Source organism: Sorex araneus, chromosome 3 (genome assembly GCF_027595985.1).
Source record: "Sorex araneus isolate mSorAra2 chromosome 3, mSorAra2.pri, whole genome shotgun sequence".
NCBI classification, from domain to species: Eukaryota; Metazoa; Chordata; class Mammalia; order Eulipotyphla; family Soricidae; genus Sorex; species Sorex araneus.
In genome coordinates this window covers 219,055,576-219,073,027 of record NC_073304.1, presented here as the reverse complement: position 1 = coordinate 219,073,027, position 17,452 = coordinate 219,055,576, and the positions used below count along the sequence as shown (strand labels likewise).

The 17,452-nt window shown below is 57.9% G+C and overlaps 1 protein-coding gene across 1 annotated transcript; it reads left to right on the top strand.

Moving 5' to 3' along the window:
• The first annotated feature begins 198 nt into the window (after window positions 1-198).
• P3H4 (prolyl 3-hydroxylase family member 4 (inactive)) lies at window positions 199-7,751 on the top strand. The gene is made up of 8 exons (XM_055132435.1): window positions 199-708; window positions 794-943; window positions 1,064-1,235; window positions 1,968-2,096; window positions 3,183-3,328; window positions 4,820-4,903; window positions 7,263-7,407; window positions 7,580-7,751. The coding sequence occupies exons 1-8, from the start codon at window positions 241-243 to the stop codon at window positions 7,600-7,602; spliced, it is 1,317 nt and encodes a 438-aa protein (XP_054988410.1). The 5' UTR covers window positions 199-240; the 3' UTR covers window positions 7,603-7,751.
• The last annotated feature ends 9,701 nt before the right edge of the window (window positions 7,752-17,452 follow it).

Below are 17,452 nucleotides of genomic sequence, written 5' to 3'. Positions count from 1 at the left end.
CCTCAAGACAGCCTCGGGGGTTCCCGAAAAGACGGGGCACTCGGCCCTGTGCCCCTGCGAGGACCTCTTTCAGGCCACTCCCTGCCTCCTCCCCCCGCACCCCGTTCCTCTCCCTAACACACGGAAACCGGTGCCCGGCGCTAAGACCCAGCGGGCGCGGGGCCCCCCCAGAGCGTCCGCCCTCCGGCCAGCGGGGCAGCCAGCGCCCGGCTCGGGAGAGCGCGCGGGCACGGCGGGGGCATGGGGCGGGCGGCGTGGGCGCTGCTGTGGCTGCTGCTGGGCCGCGCCGGGGCGCAGTACGAGAAGTACAGCTTCCGCGGCTTCCCGCCCGAGGACCTGATGCCCCTGGCCACCGCCTACAGCCACGCGCTGGAGCAGTACGAGGGCGAGAGCTGGCGCGAGAGCGCGCGCTACCTGGAGGCGGCGCTGCGGCTGCACCGGCTGCTGCGGGACAGCGAGGCCTTCTGCCACGCCAACTGCAGCGGCCCCGCCGGCCCCGGAGCCGGGGCCCCGGGGCCTGAGCCCGCCCGCGCCGACGCCTGGGCCCGCGAGCTGCATCTCTTCGGCCGCGTGCTGGAGCGCGCCGCCTGCCTGCGCCGCTGCCAGCGCTCGCTGCCCGCCTTCCAGGTGCCCTACCCGCCGCGGCAGCTGCTGCGCGACTTTCAGAGCCGCCTGCCCTACCAGTACCTGCACTACGCGCACTTCAAGGTGGGACGGGGCGGCGTGAACGCGGGACGTCCCCCAAGGCTCCCCGACACCCGCCCGCCTGAGCCGCCCTGCCCCCGCCCCGCAGGCTAACCGGCTGGAGAAGGCGGTGGCCGCGGCCTACACCTTCCTGCAGAGGAACCCGAAGCATGAGCTCACTGCCAAGTATCTCAGCTACTACCGGGGGATGCTGGACTCCGAGGAGCCCCTCACCGACTTGGAAGCGCAGCCCTACGAGGTGGGCTGGAGCGGGGAACGGTGCTACCGGGGCGCCTCCCTGACCTCCCGCACTGGCCCTGGCTGGGGAAGGTGTCCGGGGGGGTTCCCCTGACCCCCCACTTGCCGCATTGCCCTCCAGGCCGTGTTCCTGCGGGCTGTGAAGCTCTACAACAGTGGCGATTTCCGCAGCAGCACCGAGGACATGGAGCGGGCTCTGGCCGAGTACCTGGCCGTCTTTGCCCGCTGTCTGGCCGGCTGTGAGGGGGCCCACGAGCAGGTGGACTTCAAAGACTTCTACCCGGCCATAGCAGGTAGCCTCCCAGAGTCTCCCGTCACTCTCTGGGGGCCCTTACATGTGTTCATTCCACCCCTGCTTTGGGCTCAGGAAGCTGCAAGCCATAGCTCCACCCCTGGCTGGGAGGCAAGGACAGACGGACAGCGCAGAGCCCCTCCACTGGGTGCAGCAGGCTGCAGTCACCAGTGGTCAGGATGCTGGGCCTGTGTGCAGCCAGCTAGGGACATTCCCAGATGGTCCCCAGAGTTTGGCTCCACGGTCTGCAGGCACCAGGCAAGCCAGGCGCCGAGGTGGGACAGAGCCAGACAGGAGTTTGCAGAAGTGACCCCCTAGTCTGGGGCTCCGGGATGGTTCTCGAGTCTCAAGGTGCCTCCGCTGTGCACAGGGCAAACCCACCTGTCATTCTCCTGGTGTTTGGGGGGGAAAGGGCTGCTCGTGACAGTGCTCAGGGGCCATGTTATGTCAGGGATGGAAACATCTGCACGCAGAGCTTCTGGGCAGCCCCCGGGCCCGCCTTCCCAGCCCGCTTCTGCAGCCTGGGGCTCTCTGCCTTTGGGGTCGGGGCTGAACTCACAGTCGGGGGTCGGGGGGGTCTCAGTCAGCCCACAGTCTTCCTCGGAGTCACCTGTCCTGTGCTGGGCGCTGGACAGGCAACCTCCACAGGCAGGCAGGCCAGGTTAGGGTCCACCCTCATCTCCCCATCCTTGGGGTAGAGGGGTTCACACAACACCTGCTACCCCCGCCCCAGACCTCTTTGCAGAATCCCTGCGGTGCAAGGTGGACTGCGAGACCGACCTGACCCCCAACGTGGGCGGCTACTTCGTGGAGAAGTTTGTGGCCACCATGTACCACTACCTGCAGTTCGCCTACTACAAGTGTGAGCCTGGGAGTTCGCAGAGGGGGTAGGGGGAGGAGAGGGGGAGCATCCCAGGGCAGCTGTCCTTCAGAATCAGAATCGAGGGTCCTGGGGTGATGGGGAGAAGGCTGGAGTGCTGGGGAAAGGGGGCAGGAAGCCTGGAGCTAGTGAGGGCTCAGCGGAGGGAATGGGGAACAGCCTGGGCCAGCTGCCGGCACCTGACAGCTTACAACAGCCTTCTGCCCTTCTGCTTATGTGATTTTCCACCAAGCCCTGCAGCTGACGTTACTGCACCCATTTTTCAGATGGAAAAGCTGAGGTTCAGGGAGGGCAAGGAGTGGCTGGAGGGTACATGATGGATAATAAGAAGCACCCCCACCCACTCAGGCCTTTCCTGGCTTGAGGGCAGTCCTGGTTTCAGCTGGCACTGGCATGCCCATCCCCAGGACTCCTGCTATGCAGAGACACCTAGATCGGTTCAGACGCTGGATGGAGTTGGGGTGGAGGGGGCCGTGGAGGTCCCTGGAGGCCTCTCTGGTCCAGGCGGTAGAGGTCTAGGGGCCAGGCTTCCTCCTCTACTTCCCCTGTGCCAGCTGACTCTGCTTTGTGTCCTTGGGCACTTTGCCTAACCTTCCCGGTCCTCATCTATCTTTCTTTCTTTCTTTCTTTCGCTTTTTTTTTTTTTTTTTTTTTTGCTTTTTGGGTCACACCTGGCGATGCACAGGGGTTACTCCTGGCTCTGCACTCAGGAATTATTCCTGGCGGTGCTCAGGGGACCATATGGGATGCTGGGAATCGAACCCGGGTCGGCCGCAAGCAAGGCAAACGCCCTACCCTCTGTTCTATCGCTCCAGCCCCCGGTCCTCATATTTCTTACCTAGACAAGGAGGCTGACCAGAATGGTAGGACTTAAACAAGGACATTAGGCAGGCAGTAAGCACCCTGTGCATTCTAGGGTGCACTATTGGGTGGAGGAAGTCGTGTTCGGAGAGTCGGGGAGGGTCGGGGAGAGGGATGAGTTGGGAGATGGGGGTGGTGGGGAGGTGCTGTCCCTGAGCTGGGGAGTGTGGGTGGGTGGGTGGCGCCTCACTTCCGTCCTTCCCACAGTGAACGACGTACGCCAGGCGGCCCGCAGCGCAGCCAGCTTCATGCTCTTCGACCCCCACGACAGCGTCATGCAGCAGAACCTGGTGTATTACCACTTCCACCGAGCCCGCTGGGGCCTGGAGGAGGAGGACTTCCAGCCCCGAGAGGTGGGCACTGCCACAGGACAGGCCAGAGTACAGCGGGGAGGGCGCTTGCCTTTGTACGTGGCCCATCCGGGTTCCATCCTGGCCCCCTATATGGTCCCCTGGGCTCCGCCAGGAGTGATCCATCAGCACAGAGGCAGGAGTAACCCCAAGCACTGCCAAGTGTGGCCCTAACCCCACCACCACCTCCAAAAATCTTAATTTTTTTTTTTTTTGAAATCACACCCGGCGATGCAAGGGGTTACTCCTGGCTCATGCATTCAGGAATTACTCCTGGTTCGGGGGACCATATGGGATGCTGGGAATCAAACCCGGGTCGGTCGCATGCAAGGCAAATGCCTTACCCGCTATACTATCACTCCAGCCCCCAAAACTCTTGATTTTTGCCAAGTGAACAGAAAACTTGTAGGTGATGACTGGGGAGTCGTAGATCCAAACCCAGCTGCGCAGCTGTGGAGGCCAAGAAAATTGCTGACCTTTGGGGAATCTCGTGCCTCACCTGCAGACGGGGTGGTGGCACCTTGGTAAGCAGGTTGGCACAGCACAGGCTGTGGGAGGTAAAGTAACCTGTCCAGGGGCTGGAGAGAGAGTCCAGCTGGCTGAGCCTGTGGGAGCTCCAGGTCCCATCTCTAGCATCATGTGGTACCTCAGGCGCTGAGAAAACAACCCAGAGTCTAGAGTCAGGTGTAGCCCCTGAGCATCATGGACAATGCCCCCCCCAAAACAAACAAACAAACAAACCAAAGTAACTTGTCTGTTCTTGCCTGCCCCTCTCCAGCCTCATCTCTTCTCCTTTCCCAGCCCTTCCTCTCTCCCTCCCTTCCTCCCCCCACCCCGCCCCTGCTGCCACCTTGTTGGACCAACTGAAAGACTCGTTGGAGTCTAGGGCTAGTCTGGTATATAGAGGGCACACAGGACCCCTCCCGACTTCTTTGCCCTTGGCAGACATTGCTAATCGAGTGCAGCATGCCCTCTCACATAGCCCTCAGAATCTTTTGTTTCTTTTGGATTTTGGGGGCCACAGCCGCAGTGCTTAGGACTTACTCCTTGGTCTGTGCTCAGGGACCACTCTGGGGGCTGTCTGTGGTATTAGGGATGAAATATCAAGGTTGACTGTGTGCCAGGCAAGTGCCCCACCCACTGTACTCTCTCTGTCACCTGTGCCCTGAGAATCTTACGTGTGTGTGTGTGTGTGTGTGTGTGTGTGTGTGTGCGCGTGCATGTGTGTGTGTGTGTATAATTAGGGTTTGGGGCCAAACCTGGCTCAGTGGTTACTCCTGACACTGCATTGAGTAATTACTCCTGACAGTGCTCAAGGGACCATATGGGATGCTGGGGATCGAGCTTGGGTCAGCCAGAGGCAAGTCACAGCCCTCCCACTGTGCTGCCACCCTGGCCTCAGAATCTTAGCGGGGCTCTCTCCAAGCAGCTCCGTTTCCCAGAGCTGGGAAGAGCCGGGACCCGGCTTCCTCACCTGCTTCCTCTTCCTTCCAGGAGGCCGTGCTGTACCACAACCAGACCACGGAGCTGCGGGAGCTGCTGGAGTTCGCAGAGCTGTACCTGAAGCCTGACGACGAGGTAGGGGCCCCCGGCTCACTGGGATTTGGCGGGGACGGAGAGCCCTTGGGCCTCTTCCTGGGCTGTGCTCTGGCCCCAGCTCCCAGCCCGTTGTGGAGAGGCCAGGGAGTCCCTTTCCCTTAGCCCCTTTTGTGGATTCCCATGTCCACCTGGCTGTTCTCTTGGGCCCAGCTCCCGAGTGCCTTCTCCGGGAAGCCCTGTCTGTATGCACTTGTTCTCCTCCGGGTTTGCAGTACCACTTTGATCTTTGTCACTTCCTTGGCAACCTGTAGACTGGACCTAGAGTTCCTTTCGGCCCATTCAGTCTCCAGGATGGTCCAGACAGGAGACCCAGTGACGTCCTGTCTTTCCCAAGTGTCTTTCCCAACTTGCTGCTTAGAAATGGACCTTGAGGGGCTGGAGCCATAGTCCAGCGGGGAAGGCACCTGCCTTACATTTGGCTGATCCCAGGTTCAATTCCCGGCATCCCATATGGTCTCCTGAGCACTGCCAGGAATGATTTCTGAGTGCAGAGCCAGGAGTAATTCCTGAGCATTACCAGGTGTGACCCAGAAACAAAAAGAAAAAAAAGAGAAAGAAATAAGGAGTATGAGGGCCGGAGAGATAGTATAGGAATTAAGGCTCTCACCTTGCGTGCGGCTGACCCCAGTTCAATTCCTGACACCACATGTGGTCCCCAGAACACCTCCAGAGTCGGGGCTGGAGTGATAGTACAGCGGGTAGGGCATTTGCCTTGCATGTGGCTGACCCGGGTTCAACCCCCGGCATCCCATATGGGCCCCCAAGCACCGCCAGGAGTAATTCCCGAGTGCAGAGCCAGGAGTAACTCCTGACCATCACTGGGTGTGACCCAAAAACCAACCAAACAAAAAACACCTCCAGGGTCCCCAAAGTGATCCCTGAGTGTAGAGCCAGGTGTGACTCACCTCCTCACCCCAAATTAAAGAAACTGAGTTTGAATGAACCAATGAATAATCCAGGGGGCCAAGATGGCGGGATCCCGGGATTGCGTAGATTCTCGGGAGGGTTGGAAAGCTTGAATTTCTCTGAGGTGTGCTGCTGAGGGCTTCATCAGCCATTTGTTCAGGCACCTACATATCACCACAGGGGCAGTGCCCCTTCTTGGGTGCCAGCTAGACTTGGTGCAGCTGGCTGGCCTTCAGCCAAGTCTGGGAGCACCCTTAAGCTTCTGTTCCTCAGCCATCAAGTGGGGAAACTAATATCCCCCACCCCACCCATGGCAGTCAAAAGAGAATGAGAATGCGCCAGAGTTACAGTTCAATGGATCGGGCATTTGCCTTGCATGTGGCTAATCCAGGTTTGGTCCCTGGTACCCCATACGGCCCCCCGAGCATCACCAGGAGTGATCATTGAGCACCACTCGGTGTGGCCCAAAAACAAAAGCAAGAAAAGAGAAGAAAGTGAATGAGACATAGCAGGTGCTCTGCAGACGGGAGCCGGTGTGATTCCCCGTGTTTGCTGCCCGCTGTGGGCCCGATGCTGCACACTGGGGGACGCACATACCGTCCCCTTCTTGGGCAGCTTGTGGTCCAGTGCGGAGGTGGTGGGCAGCACGGGCACTGCAGGTGGGCAGGGCTCCACATCAGTCAGCCTGCAGCCTATAGGCACCCCCCCACACACACACAAGGCACCCAGAGCCCACATGCAGCCCTGCAGTGCTCTTGCCTGCCTGGGGTTATTGCTGAAGAGGGCGCTCTGGAGGCACTGAGGAGATGGCCCAAAGGACTGCAGTTCAGGGTTTGTATGCAGGAGGTCTGGAATTTATCCCTGGCACCGTATGGTCGCCTGAGCACCACTGGAAATGACCCCTGGGCACCCCAGAGCACTGCCAGGTGTGGCCCCCAAACGAAATCCCAGGGCCAGAGAGATAGTCCTGTGGGCAAGGTGCTTGCCTTGCATGCCACCAACCCAGGTGTCCCAAGCACTTCCAGGAGTGATCCCTGAGCACAGAGCCAGGACTAAGCCCCGAGCGCCATCAGGTTTACAAAATCAAACCAAACTGGGGGCCAAAGAGATAGTACGTCAGGTAGATTATTTGCCTTGCACATAATGGCCAACCAGGGTTCAACCCCAGCATCCCATACGGGCCTCCAAGCTTGCCAGGAGTGATTCCTGAGTGCAGAGCCAGGAGTAACCCCTAAGCGCCGCTGGGTGTGGCAAGAAAAGAAAAGCAACCAAACAAAAGGTGGGCTTTGGAGACGGTGGCACTCACCTTGTGCTCCTGAGCTCCACACTGTTCCTGCATGAGGCTGGGGGAGGAGGGACTTCCGGAGGGCAAGGGCCTGGGCACGAACCTGGGCCGCTATAACCAGCTTCTCCCTGCTCTGGCCTGCTCTAGATGGAGCTGGAGGAGACAGACGCGCCTGCAGAGCCGGAGACCCCCCCATCTGATGCTGAGTTTGAAGGGGAGGGCGACTACGAGGAGGGCATCTATGCCAACTGGTGGCAGGAGCCAGATGCCAAGGGCGACGAGGCTGAGGCCGGTCAGTGACCTGGGTCTGGGTGCAGTGGGGGGCTCCGCCCTAAGAGCAACCCTGTCCTGCTGGTGGGTGGCGAGGGCCTTTCTTCCCAGAGCTGAGACTAGTTCAGGCCCCTTCCAGAGAGCGCCCATCGGGAGGGGCGCTGAACCCCAAAGTGCTCTCCTTTCCTTTCCAGAGCTGGAACCTGAACTAGATTGAGAAGAGAGATCCCTGGATGGACACCTCAAAAGCTGGGGAAGCCTGGGGCCAGTGGCACCCCTCAGCTGCCTGGGCAGCAGCAAGAACTATTTATTAAAAATGTGCGATGGACAGAGCTGGCCAGGCCCCTCCTGTCCCCCCGGTATCATGCTGCACACCGTCCTGCTGCCTCTCTGGGTCCCCAGGTTGGAGAGGTGCTGCCCCTGATGCAGCGCCGCCCCAGGCTCCAGACTCTGGCTCCCTGTTGGCATCGCAGCCCAATGGGCCAGAGACGGGAAGTGGCATGGTTAGGAGCACTGCACCAGGAGTCCCCTGTGCCTTGCAGGCTGGCAGTGGGTGCTCAGTAAGTATTTCTTGTTGACTGGGTCTCAGTGCCTGGGGTCCAGTCGCCCCTGGGGAAAGTGGGGAGCGTGCAGATCTTTCCCTCCCTCTGCACGGGGCAGGGGAGGGGCAGGGGGGCAGGGTTCTTGCCCGAGCGAGCCTGTGCGGCTGCCACCCGCCGCCAGGGGGCGCGAGGCCTCAGCTCCCGCCGCAGACCCCGGAAGAGGGTTTCGCATTTCCAGACTGGAGAGGTCTGGATTTGCCCAGTTCGGGCGATTGGGGCGGGGGTGGGGATAGGGGATGTGCTCCGACACCGACCTCCGAGCCTCAGTGCCCAGACTTAACGCTGACCCAGGTTCCTTGGAGCCAGAGGGTGCCTGCCCTGCACCCTGCCCTTTCCCCCATGCTCAGCGGATGGACGCGTGGGGTCCTTGGAGATGTAGTTTGATGACAGGAGACCTCACGGCGGCAGGATGGCCAGTCCCTCCAGTCCCTCGGGCTCCCTGGGGCAGAGCCCCGAGGTGTGGGGGCGAGGGCCGCGCCAGGCGGCTACAATTAGCAGTGCAAAAGGGGCCACGCGGGGCTAGGGCTATTCAGGTGACGGTTGGGGTCGGGGGATCCCTTTTATCGGGGTCGGTGACCTTCCCTTCCCACCGGAGGGTGGAATTCCAGCGCGATTCGCGGCCGTCCACACCCACGCCTTTGCCTGGGCCCTTCCACCCGTAGGTCCTGCTGAGCGCGTCTGCAGCGCCGGGTGGGGCCGCGGCTGGGGGCGCCAGTGACCTCACCCCTCCCCTCTCCCCCTTCCCAGGGGCGGGTGCACCGGGCCGCGTCACCGCTCCGGAGAGCGCCCAGGTGCCAGGGCGGCCGGGCCGCACCCTGGCCCTCCTGGGCTGCCGCGGCGTTGCCGGCTGCCCGCACCGAGGCCCCGCCCGGGTCTGGGCGGCGCTGCCCTCGGGGGACTGGGAGCCGGGCGGGCGGGTGCAGGCCTGCGCTGGGGGCCGGGGGAGGGGCGGCGGGAGGCAGACCCCGGAGCCGCAGGGTCGCCGGCGGCTGCAGCGTCGTGAGGAGCTGCGCGTGGGTCACCTTTCTGAGAGTCACTGAGCACGCAGCCGCCCACCCAGGCTGAGAAGCCAAAGGTGGGGTCCAGGAGCCCAAAAAGGGTGATGCTGGGTAGGGTGGGGGGTGAGGGGTCAGGGCAGTCCCCTGGGAGCAGCACGTCTCATTGTGCTCCCCGGCCCTCCCAGCCCACGTGCCTTACTCAGCTCCCCCTTCCCGGACAGCTGCCAACCCCTCCCGTCTCTCCCTGGTGCCCTGCCAGCTCCCCAAACCGGTGAGACCGAGTCCTGGCGTGGGCCCTCTGGGGCCCTTCAACCCATACATCCAGCTCCACCCAGTGTAGACACTTGGGTTCCCTCCACAGCCCCTTTCTTCCCATCCTTCCCCCCTGGTACCCCAAAGACAGCCCAGAGAGCACAGGCTGCTGATGGGTTGAACTCGCCCCCAGAGACCCTCCCCAAGTAAGGAGAACACCAGGGTGCACCAGGTACCCCCTGTGTGCTAGGGGCTGCTGGCTCTGTCCCTTGAGGCTGGAGGTGATGTGGGAACAAGCTCCCCCTTTATCAGAGCAGCCCAAAGGAGATGAGGGTATGTATAGGAGGGTGGGAGGGAGCGGGCAGAGACTGATCCTAGAGTCCTTCCTGCCCCCACTGTCAGCAGTGTGGGATCAGACCAGATTTGGGGGGGGGGCGCATCTAGAACAGTCTTGCTGGGGTTGTATTGTCACTGCACTCCCCCTGAGTCACGTTCCTGGCTGCCGGTGGTCACAGCTTCTTCCACTGTGTGAGAGGCTGTAGATCTCTGGGTGGGAGATCAAGAACATGTTGGCAACAGTAGCGGTGTCTGGGGCTGGAGAGATAGTATAGCAGGTGGGTTAGTTACATGCGGCCGACCCAGGTTCCGTCTCCGGAATCCCGTATGGTCCTCCGAGCTCTGCCAGTGATCCCTGAGCACTACCTGGTGGGAAAGCAAACATCACACAAGCAGCAAAATCAGCCCAGCGTGAGTCTGGGTGTTTGGTGGTGCTCGCCTGGATTGTCTCTTAGGCGGGAAAGGGTCACAAGTGGATAGTTTCAGAAGCTTTGAAATCCCTGCAAATACCCTTGTGTTCCGCTGGGAATCCCTCCCCAATTGTGAATAGATTTGAGGTCTCACCCTTCCTCCGCCCTGGAAACACAGCGTCAGGCCAGGTCCAGTTGGTGCCGGTGCCAGCAGCCTAACTGTGATGGGGGATCATGACAGTCCCTGGCCCAAACCTTCCAGCCCTTCTCACCCACTCTGGTCCCTCCTTCTTGCTTTCTCCAGCTTCTCCCCAGGACAGCCCAGCAGGTGACCCCCACAAGGGACCCAGGCAGAGAAATGAGCCCAAGCTCCCAAGCTGGGACTGAGTCTCAGCAAGCAAGCACCAAGGTGACTGAGGGTTAGCTACAGCTAGCACCCCCACCCCCAGACCCGACCCAGGACACATCACTCCATAATCACCACCTGCCTGGACCCACCTGGCGCCGGGGTGCGTGGATAGCATCTCTCCTGTCCCCCAAACAGCCCTTGAGGTAGAACGCCTCTCAGGCCTATGACTCAGGTGGGGAAACTGAGGTAAGGGGAGGCTATGCCTGCTTATTCACACACACACACATTGATCCTGAATCTGAGGAAGCACACTCCCTACGCTAGATCACGTATGCATAAGTCAGGAAAACTTGACACTGGCCATTTGGGAGTCCCCTTTTCCATCTTGCCTTTTAGAAGCAAAGTGCTCTGCTAAGTTCCTGGAGCAAAGATCCATGTGGTCAAGCAAGATGCCTTTCCCCTTGGCCATATTTGGCTAAACCCTGGTGGCCTTCCTGAAGGAGAAGGCCGAACGGGGCTGGGTTCTAGCCATTTGAGTGAGGAGTCTTGTCTCTCTCCCTCGGTAGGCACGGGAAGCAGGAGGCCTTTGGGAGGCCTCCCGGCTAGAAAGGACTGCCCATCACCAGCTTCCGCTTCACTCACACACAGAGAGGCACAGAGAGAAAAGTCGGGAAGCGCTGCTGGCTCTCGGACTTTAACCTTTAGCAGAATTACTTTCATAACTCCCACTTTTTCTTTTTTTGTTATTGCACTGGCATTCACAAAAATAGAAATGTTTTAGGCCTGGAAACTCCTGCCCTTCTCTGACTCCTGCCCCGCTGGCCCCTTTCGGTGGACCTGGGGTTCTCTGGCGGGGCAGGGCAGGCAGGCTTCCCCTCCCCCGCGCTGCCACCAGTTCTCTGCTCCAGCCATAAATTACCCAGGAGCTGGAAGCTGGCTGTGGCTTCATCAGGAAGAAGCCTGATGAAATATTCAGGGTCTCAGAGCCGCGCTCGGGTTCCCTGGTGGCCACAGAAGCGGGTGGGGGGGTTGGGGGGGATGTGGGGAGGAGGGGATAAGTGATCACGGTCTGGGCGCCTCTGAGTCTAGGCCCCACGTTCTCTGTTCCCTCAAGTTGGGGTTCAGGCCCTTATGTGAAGTCGTAAGGGCTGCTGCGGGGCCCTTAAAGGAAGTGAGCAGAGGCCTGACCGGGCCCCAGCTCTGCGCCACTGTCTCTCCCCGCTGTTCCCGCACACTGACAAGCCGCTACATTGGTTCTCAGTACCTGAGAGATAGGACCGGGGGAGGGCGCTTGCCTTGCTTGCTGTGTATGTGTGGCTGGCCTGGGTTCGATCCCCAGCAATGCATAGAGCCCCCCGAAATCCACCAGGAGTGATCCCTGAGCACTGAGCCAGGACTCAGCCACTCAGCCCTGAGCACTGCCTGTGTGACCCAAAAAGCCATAAAATAAATTAAAAAATAAATAAATAAATAAATAAATAAATAAATAAATAAATAAAAGGTGTAGATTTAAGAAAAAAAATGTTGGGTTTTTTTTTTTTTTTTTTTTTTGCTTTTTGGGTCACACCCGGCGATGCACAGGGCTCACTCCTGGCTCATGCACTCAGGAATCACCCCTGGCGGTGCTCAGGAGACCATATGGGATGCTGGGATTCGAACCTGGGTCGGCTGCGTGCAAGGCAAACGCCCTACCCACTGTGCTATCACTCCAGCCCCGAAAAAAAAAAGTTTTTCTAATTCACTTCTTCTCCTTTCTTGCATTCATGTTTCCCTGGGCTAGGAAGAGGCAGAAATTGTGGGGAGAAGGGCTGGAGCGATAGCACAGCAAGTAGGGCGTTTGCCTTGCATGCGGCCAACCCAAGTTCGGTTCCCAGCATCCCATATGGTCCCCCGAGCACCGCCAGGAGTGATTCCTGAGTGCATGAGCCAAGAGTAACCCCTGTGCATCGCTGGGTGTGACCCAAAAAGTCATAAAATAAATTAAAAAGAAAATAAATAAAATAAATAAATAAATGGTGTAGATTTAAAAAAAGAAAAGAAATTGTGGGGAGAAGTGGACTGGTGGATGCTCAAATCCTCAGCCGTGCCGGGGATTTGCTTGTGGGAACTTAGAGGCGGTTCCTCAACTGGCTGCTGCCTCAGTTTCCCCATACGAGGAATCTCCCACATGGGGAAGAAGCCTCTGATTAGGTTACTCTTTCCAAAGACTCTGGACAGACATGGGAGAAATTCCTGGGTGTGTGTGTGTGTGTCTGTGTGTGTGTGTCTATGGCCTCATTGGCCAGAGCACCTGTCTGGGCAAGCAACAAGCATCTCTCCTGGCTGGTTGGGGCAGGCCAGCTGGCAGGGAAGGTGGGGCTCCGGCTGTGTCAGCCTGTGAGCAAGAAGGGGGGGTGACTCAGGTGAAGATGCTGAACCCCCTCCCTTTCCCACTCGACCAGCCACTCAGGAAGAGGAGGGGAACCTCACCCAGGTGCTTGCAGCCTACCCATTGGCTCCTGATTTCCTGAAATTGCCAGTGGAGGGGGAGGGGGCTCCCGGGCCACCCTCCTTCAGCCTCCCCTGGTCCGCACTGGCCCCTGGTAACTCCCTGGCAGTGCTATTCCTGGTGCTCCCTATCTCTGTTTTCTCCCTTCCACATTCCATCCCGCCCACATGCTTGCAGGGCAGTGTCCCTGGAGCTCCCTGTCTGTTCAGGGCCCTCCCTGCCAGCTGGGCACACACCCACAGCACCAGGCTCATGGGTAGCCTCTGGCCCGGGCTCCTTGCGGACAAAGGGCAACACAAGGCAGGAGGGCCCAGGCCTGTGCCAGCCTTGCCAGCCTGACTCCCACCAGAAAACTTAGGGAACCCCAGGGCTCTTCTGCAGCCAATGCCCTCTCCTTAGTTCTGAAGGGGTCCCCATGGTAAGTCCCCATCCCCCCAGCAGGCAGGGGACAGGCATGCATGAGGGGGGCCCTCCACTCGCCTTGGAGCTACGTCACCAACCGAGCTCATACAGCTGCCATGCACGCTGCCCGATTACTTCCCTGCAGCCTCAAGAACGGCCCGGAGGGACTGGAGTTATAGTTCAGTGGATAGGGCCCAGACCTCGCATGCAGCCTACCCAGGTTTGATTCCTGGCACCCGATATGGTTCCCTGAGCTCCCCCCAGGAGTAATCCCTGAACACAGAGCCAGGAGGAAGTTGAGAGCATAGCTGAGTGTGGCCCCAAACCCAAAGAAAGAAAAAGAGAGCAGAATGAAACAGAATTCTCAGACCCTTTTCTGAACATGGCAGCAATCTGGCCCCTGGCTCCTGGGCCTCTTCCCTTCCTGTCCCATTCCTGGATCCCTCCAGTGAAGGCACATGTGTATAAAACGTGGGAAGGCACTAGCTCGCAGGTCAGTGCTCTGCCCGTTTGCCCTGTAACTGGCCTGTTGGTCTCGGGTAGGTACTTACCCCAGAGTGCTGATGCAGCTGTTTGGGCAAAAGGTACAACCGCAGCCTCTCGAAGTCCAGAACCTTAGACTTGCTTCTGGACCAGAAGGAAAGAGGCTGCTTGATTTGCGTTTTGTGGAAGAGGTCCCTGATGGGACAGAGCTGGGGAGGGGACATCCAGAGGTCAGCAGCCTTGCCTGCGAGGGCCCAGGGGGAGCTTCTTTCCGCAGGCCGGTTTCCATTGTCTTTGATCCTGCCTGCCATCCCCAGGACTTCCGGTGGCTTTCCAGGCCCTGGCCAGGCAGAGCTTTGGGATGAAGGCAAGGAACATCACCAGCCCACACATGAGCAGCCTGTCTTTCACTCAGCTGCCTCACAGAGCTGCTGTTCCAAGGATCCAGAGAGAAGAGTGTGTGTGTGTGTGTGTGTGTGTGTGTGTGTGTGTGTGGTATGGTGTGGCATACACAACATGTGGTGTGTGTGGTTTGTGCAGTGTGTGTGGTGATATACATACTGGTGTGTGTGTATACTGTATGGTATGTTTAGTTGTGTGGGATGGCGTGTGTGATTTAGGTGAGAAGTGTGTGGTGTGGTAGTCTGTGTGGTGTGTAGTGTGTGGTATGCATGGTTTTTGGTGTGTATGTGTTGTTTGTGCAGTATGTGGTGTGTATAATGTGTGTTGTGAGGGTACATGGTGTGTGTGGTATTTGGATGTATGTGTGGTGTGGTGACATGTATATGTATTGTATGTGATAAGTGTGTAGTATAAATAGTGTATGTTTGATGTGGCAGAATATGTGGGATATGTATGGTGTGATGCAGAGGTGCACACATGCTTATTTAAGTGTGTGTAATGTATGATGTGTGTAGTATGTGTTGTATTTAGTGTGTATAGTGTTGCTGTGATGTGTGGTGTTTGTGTGATGGGTATTTGGTGTGTGTTTGGTGTGGGGTATGTGGAGTTGTGGACTATGTCATATGTGTAGAGTGTAGCGGTAATGTGTTGTGGTAAAGTCTGTTGTATGTATGTGCTGAGTAGAGTGTATGCATAGAATGTGTGGTTGTATGGTGTGTATGTATGCTGGGATCAGAGTGCAGACATGTCTGCTGTCTGTGTTACCATATGGGGCCGGCTCTGAGGTGTGGGCAGGAAAGTTCTGTGTATCTGTGTGTAAATTCTGTGGAAGGGCCGTCACAGAGAGACAGCAGAGTCTGGAGAGAGAATGAACTCTCCCACGCCTTATATGGCCCAGCGGCCTCATGGGGGATGACAGGAAGCCGATGAGCAAGGAGGGCGCCTGGCTGTGGTCCACCTTCTCCGAGGATGCGCTTCTGCAGCCCAGTCGGCCCCTCCCTGGCGTCCTGTGCCAGTTACTTCAGTGGGCAGCTGGGATGGGTCTCCTGCTGCCCTTTCCTTCCTTCCTCCAGGCTCAGCAGGCAGCCGGGCTGCCAGCCTGCATTAACTGTTTGTGTACTTATATTGTGTACCTTCGGGTAAGGACCATTTCACACCTCCACTGAGTTTTGGGAAAGAAAATGAAGTTCAAGGCAGGACTACGGATGGAGGCCAGACCCCAGAAGGTACTTATCAGCTTAGGATAAGGAAATCAGTATTCACAAGGCGAGTTGGAGCATCACCTTTTTTTTTTTTTTAGGGTGGGTGGGGAGACTGGGCCAAGCCAGCCTGTACTCAGGGCTTACTCTGACTCTGCTCTCAGGAATTATTCCTGGTGGTGCTTGGGAGACCATATAGGATGCCGGGGATCGAACCCAGATCAGCTGTGTGCAAGGCAAGGTCTCTACCCACTGTACTTTCTCCTCCGTCCTGGAGCGTTACCTTTCTGGGAGATCTGTCTTTTACAGAAACTTCTGTCTTCCCAGCCCTGGAGGCAGGGGACTGAAAGGTCTCATGGCCTTTCCTCCAGGCTCACCTATAGAACCACTCTCCCCTCTCTGCAGGCACATCCCCCTCCAGAGAGATGATTCTTTGCTGAATCTTCTAGAGAGTTCTTCTGTGCCTGCCAGACACACAATAGGAGCTTAATAAATGTTCAGGAAAATCGCTGGCTCTGGGAGAAGGCTCGGTTCTCAGTTCTGTGCTGTGGCACGGCCTCCACCCAGTGCCAGCCCAAGTTTTCGGGCTGGCATGTTGCAGCCTGCTCAGGTTGAGACACTTGGGGAGTGTTCTCAGAGACACACACACAGACACACACACGTTTCTTTCTGGAGCCTGGTTTTTGTCCCTCCACCCTCTGCTGACATCCCGCCCTACGTGGCCTCTTGGAAAGAGTCAAGCCAGGCAGGGAGTATGAGTGTATGAGTGAGGGGGTGAGGGGAGGCGGCACGGGGGTGAGGTGATGGGCAGGTCTCAGGTATGAAAAGGTTTGAAAGGGAGCAGGAGCAGAGCCGGGGTGCTAGTACAGCAGGTAGGGAACTTGCCTTGCATGCCGCTGACCTGGGTTCAGTCCTGGACATTCCATATGGTCCCCCGAGCCCCACCAGGAGTGATACCTGAGCACAGGGCCAGGAGTAAGCTCTGAGCACCATCGGGTATGGCCCCAAACAAACAAACAAACAGAGGCTGGAGCGATAGCACAGTGGGTAAGGCATTTGCCTTGTACACAGCCAAACCGGGTTCGATTCCCAGCATCCCTTAGCACTGCCAGGAGTAATTCCTGAGTGCATAAGCCAGGAGTAACCCCTGCATTGCCGCATTACCGGTGTGACGCCCCAATAAAACCCATCAAAATAAAACCCCAACAAAATAAAAATAAAGAGAGTAGGAGTGAAGAAAGGAAAGGAGGTCAAAGGCAGGGACCCAGGTGGATGGGTTGGTAACTGCTAAGGGAGATTGAGGGACCCCACCTCCCACCAGGGAGACTTCTTGAGTATCACCTGTTTCAGAAATGGGACCTTTATTATTTTTGGGAGGGGGGAGTGGGAGTCTACACCCAGCGGTACTCCTGGCTTTGCATTCAGGGATGACTCTTGGAGTTGCTCAGGGGACCGTATGAGATACTGGGTATCAAATCTCACCTGTAGTCCTATCTCTCTGGCCCCGAAGTGGCAGTCTTTGGCAAGCTCTCCTGTCTCTGCTGGGGAAAGTGGTCAAGAGAGCTGCTGGGGAACCTCCACCCAGTTCATTCCATGTGCTAGTTTGAGGCTATGAGGGTTTTTTGAAAGGCGGACCTTTTCAAAACAACTGCTCCCCAACTCTCCCCTCTCCCCATAGAATGGGTCTGGTGACCTGTTGGCCTCTCCCTCTCTGTGATCCCTTTGAAGGTGGGGGTCATTTTGTTGTTCCGTGTTTTGAGGTTGAACCCAATGCCTCATCTAAACTGCTGATGTCACTACTTAAAGGATTGGTGAAGGAGTATCTGTAGGACTCGAGCACGGGGCACCACCAGCGGACATTCATCCATCAGTCACTTAAAGTAAAGGCCCTTAGCTTCCTAACACACCCAGCCCATGGGGAAGAGCACCCTGCTAACTCACCAGACATTTCTGCAACAGGGGACCCAGTGCTCCACTTTTTAATTGAATCCAGTGAGATACACAGTTACAAAATCATTCATGATTGGGTTTCAGTCATGTAATGTTTCAATACCCGCCCCTTCACCAGTGTACTTTTCCCACCATCAATATCCCCAGTTTCCCCCCCTCCCCTGCCTCCACCTCAATGGCAAGCACTTCTCCTCTC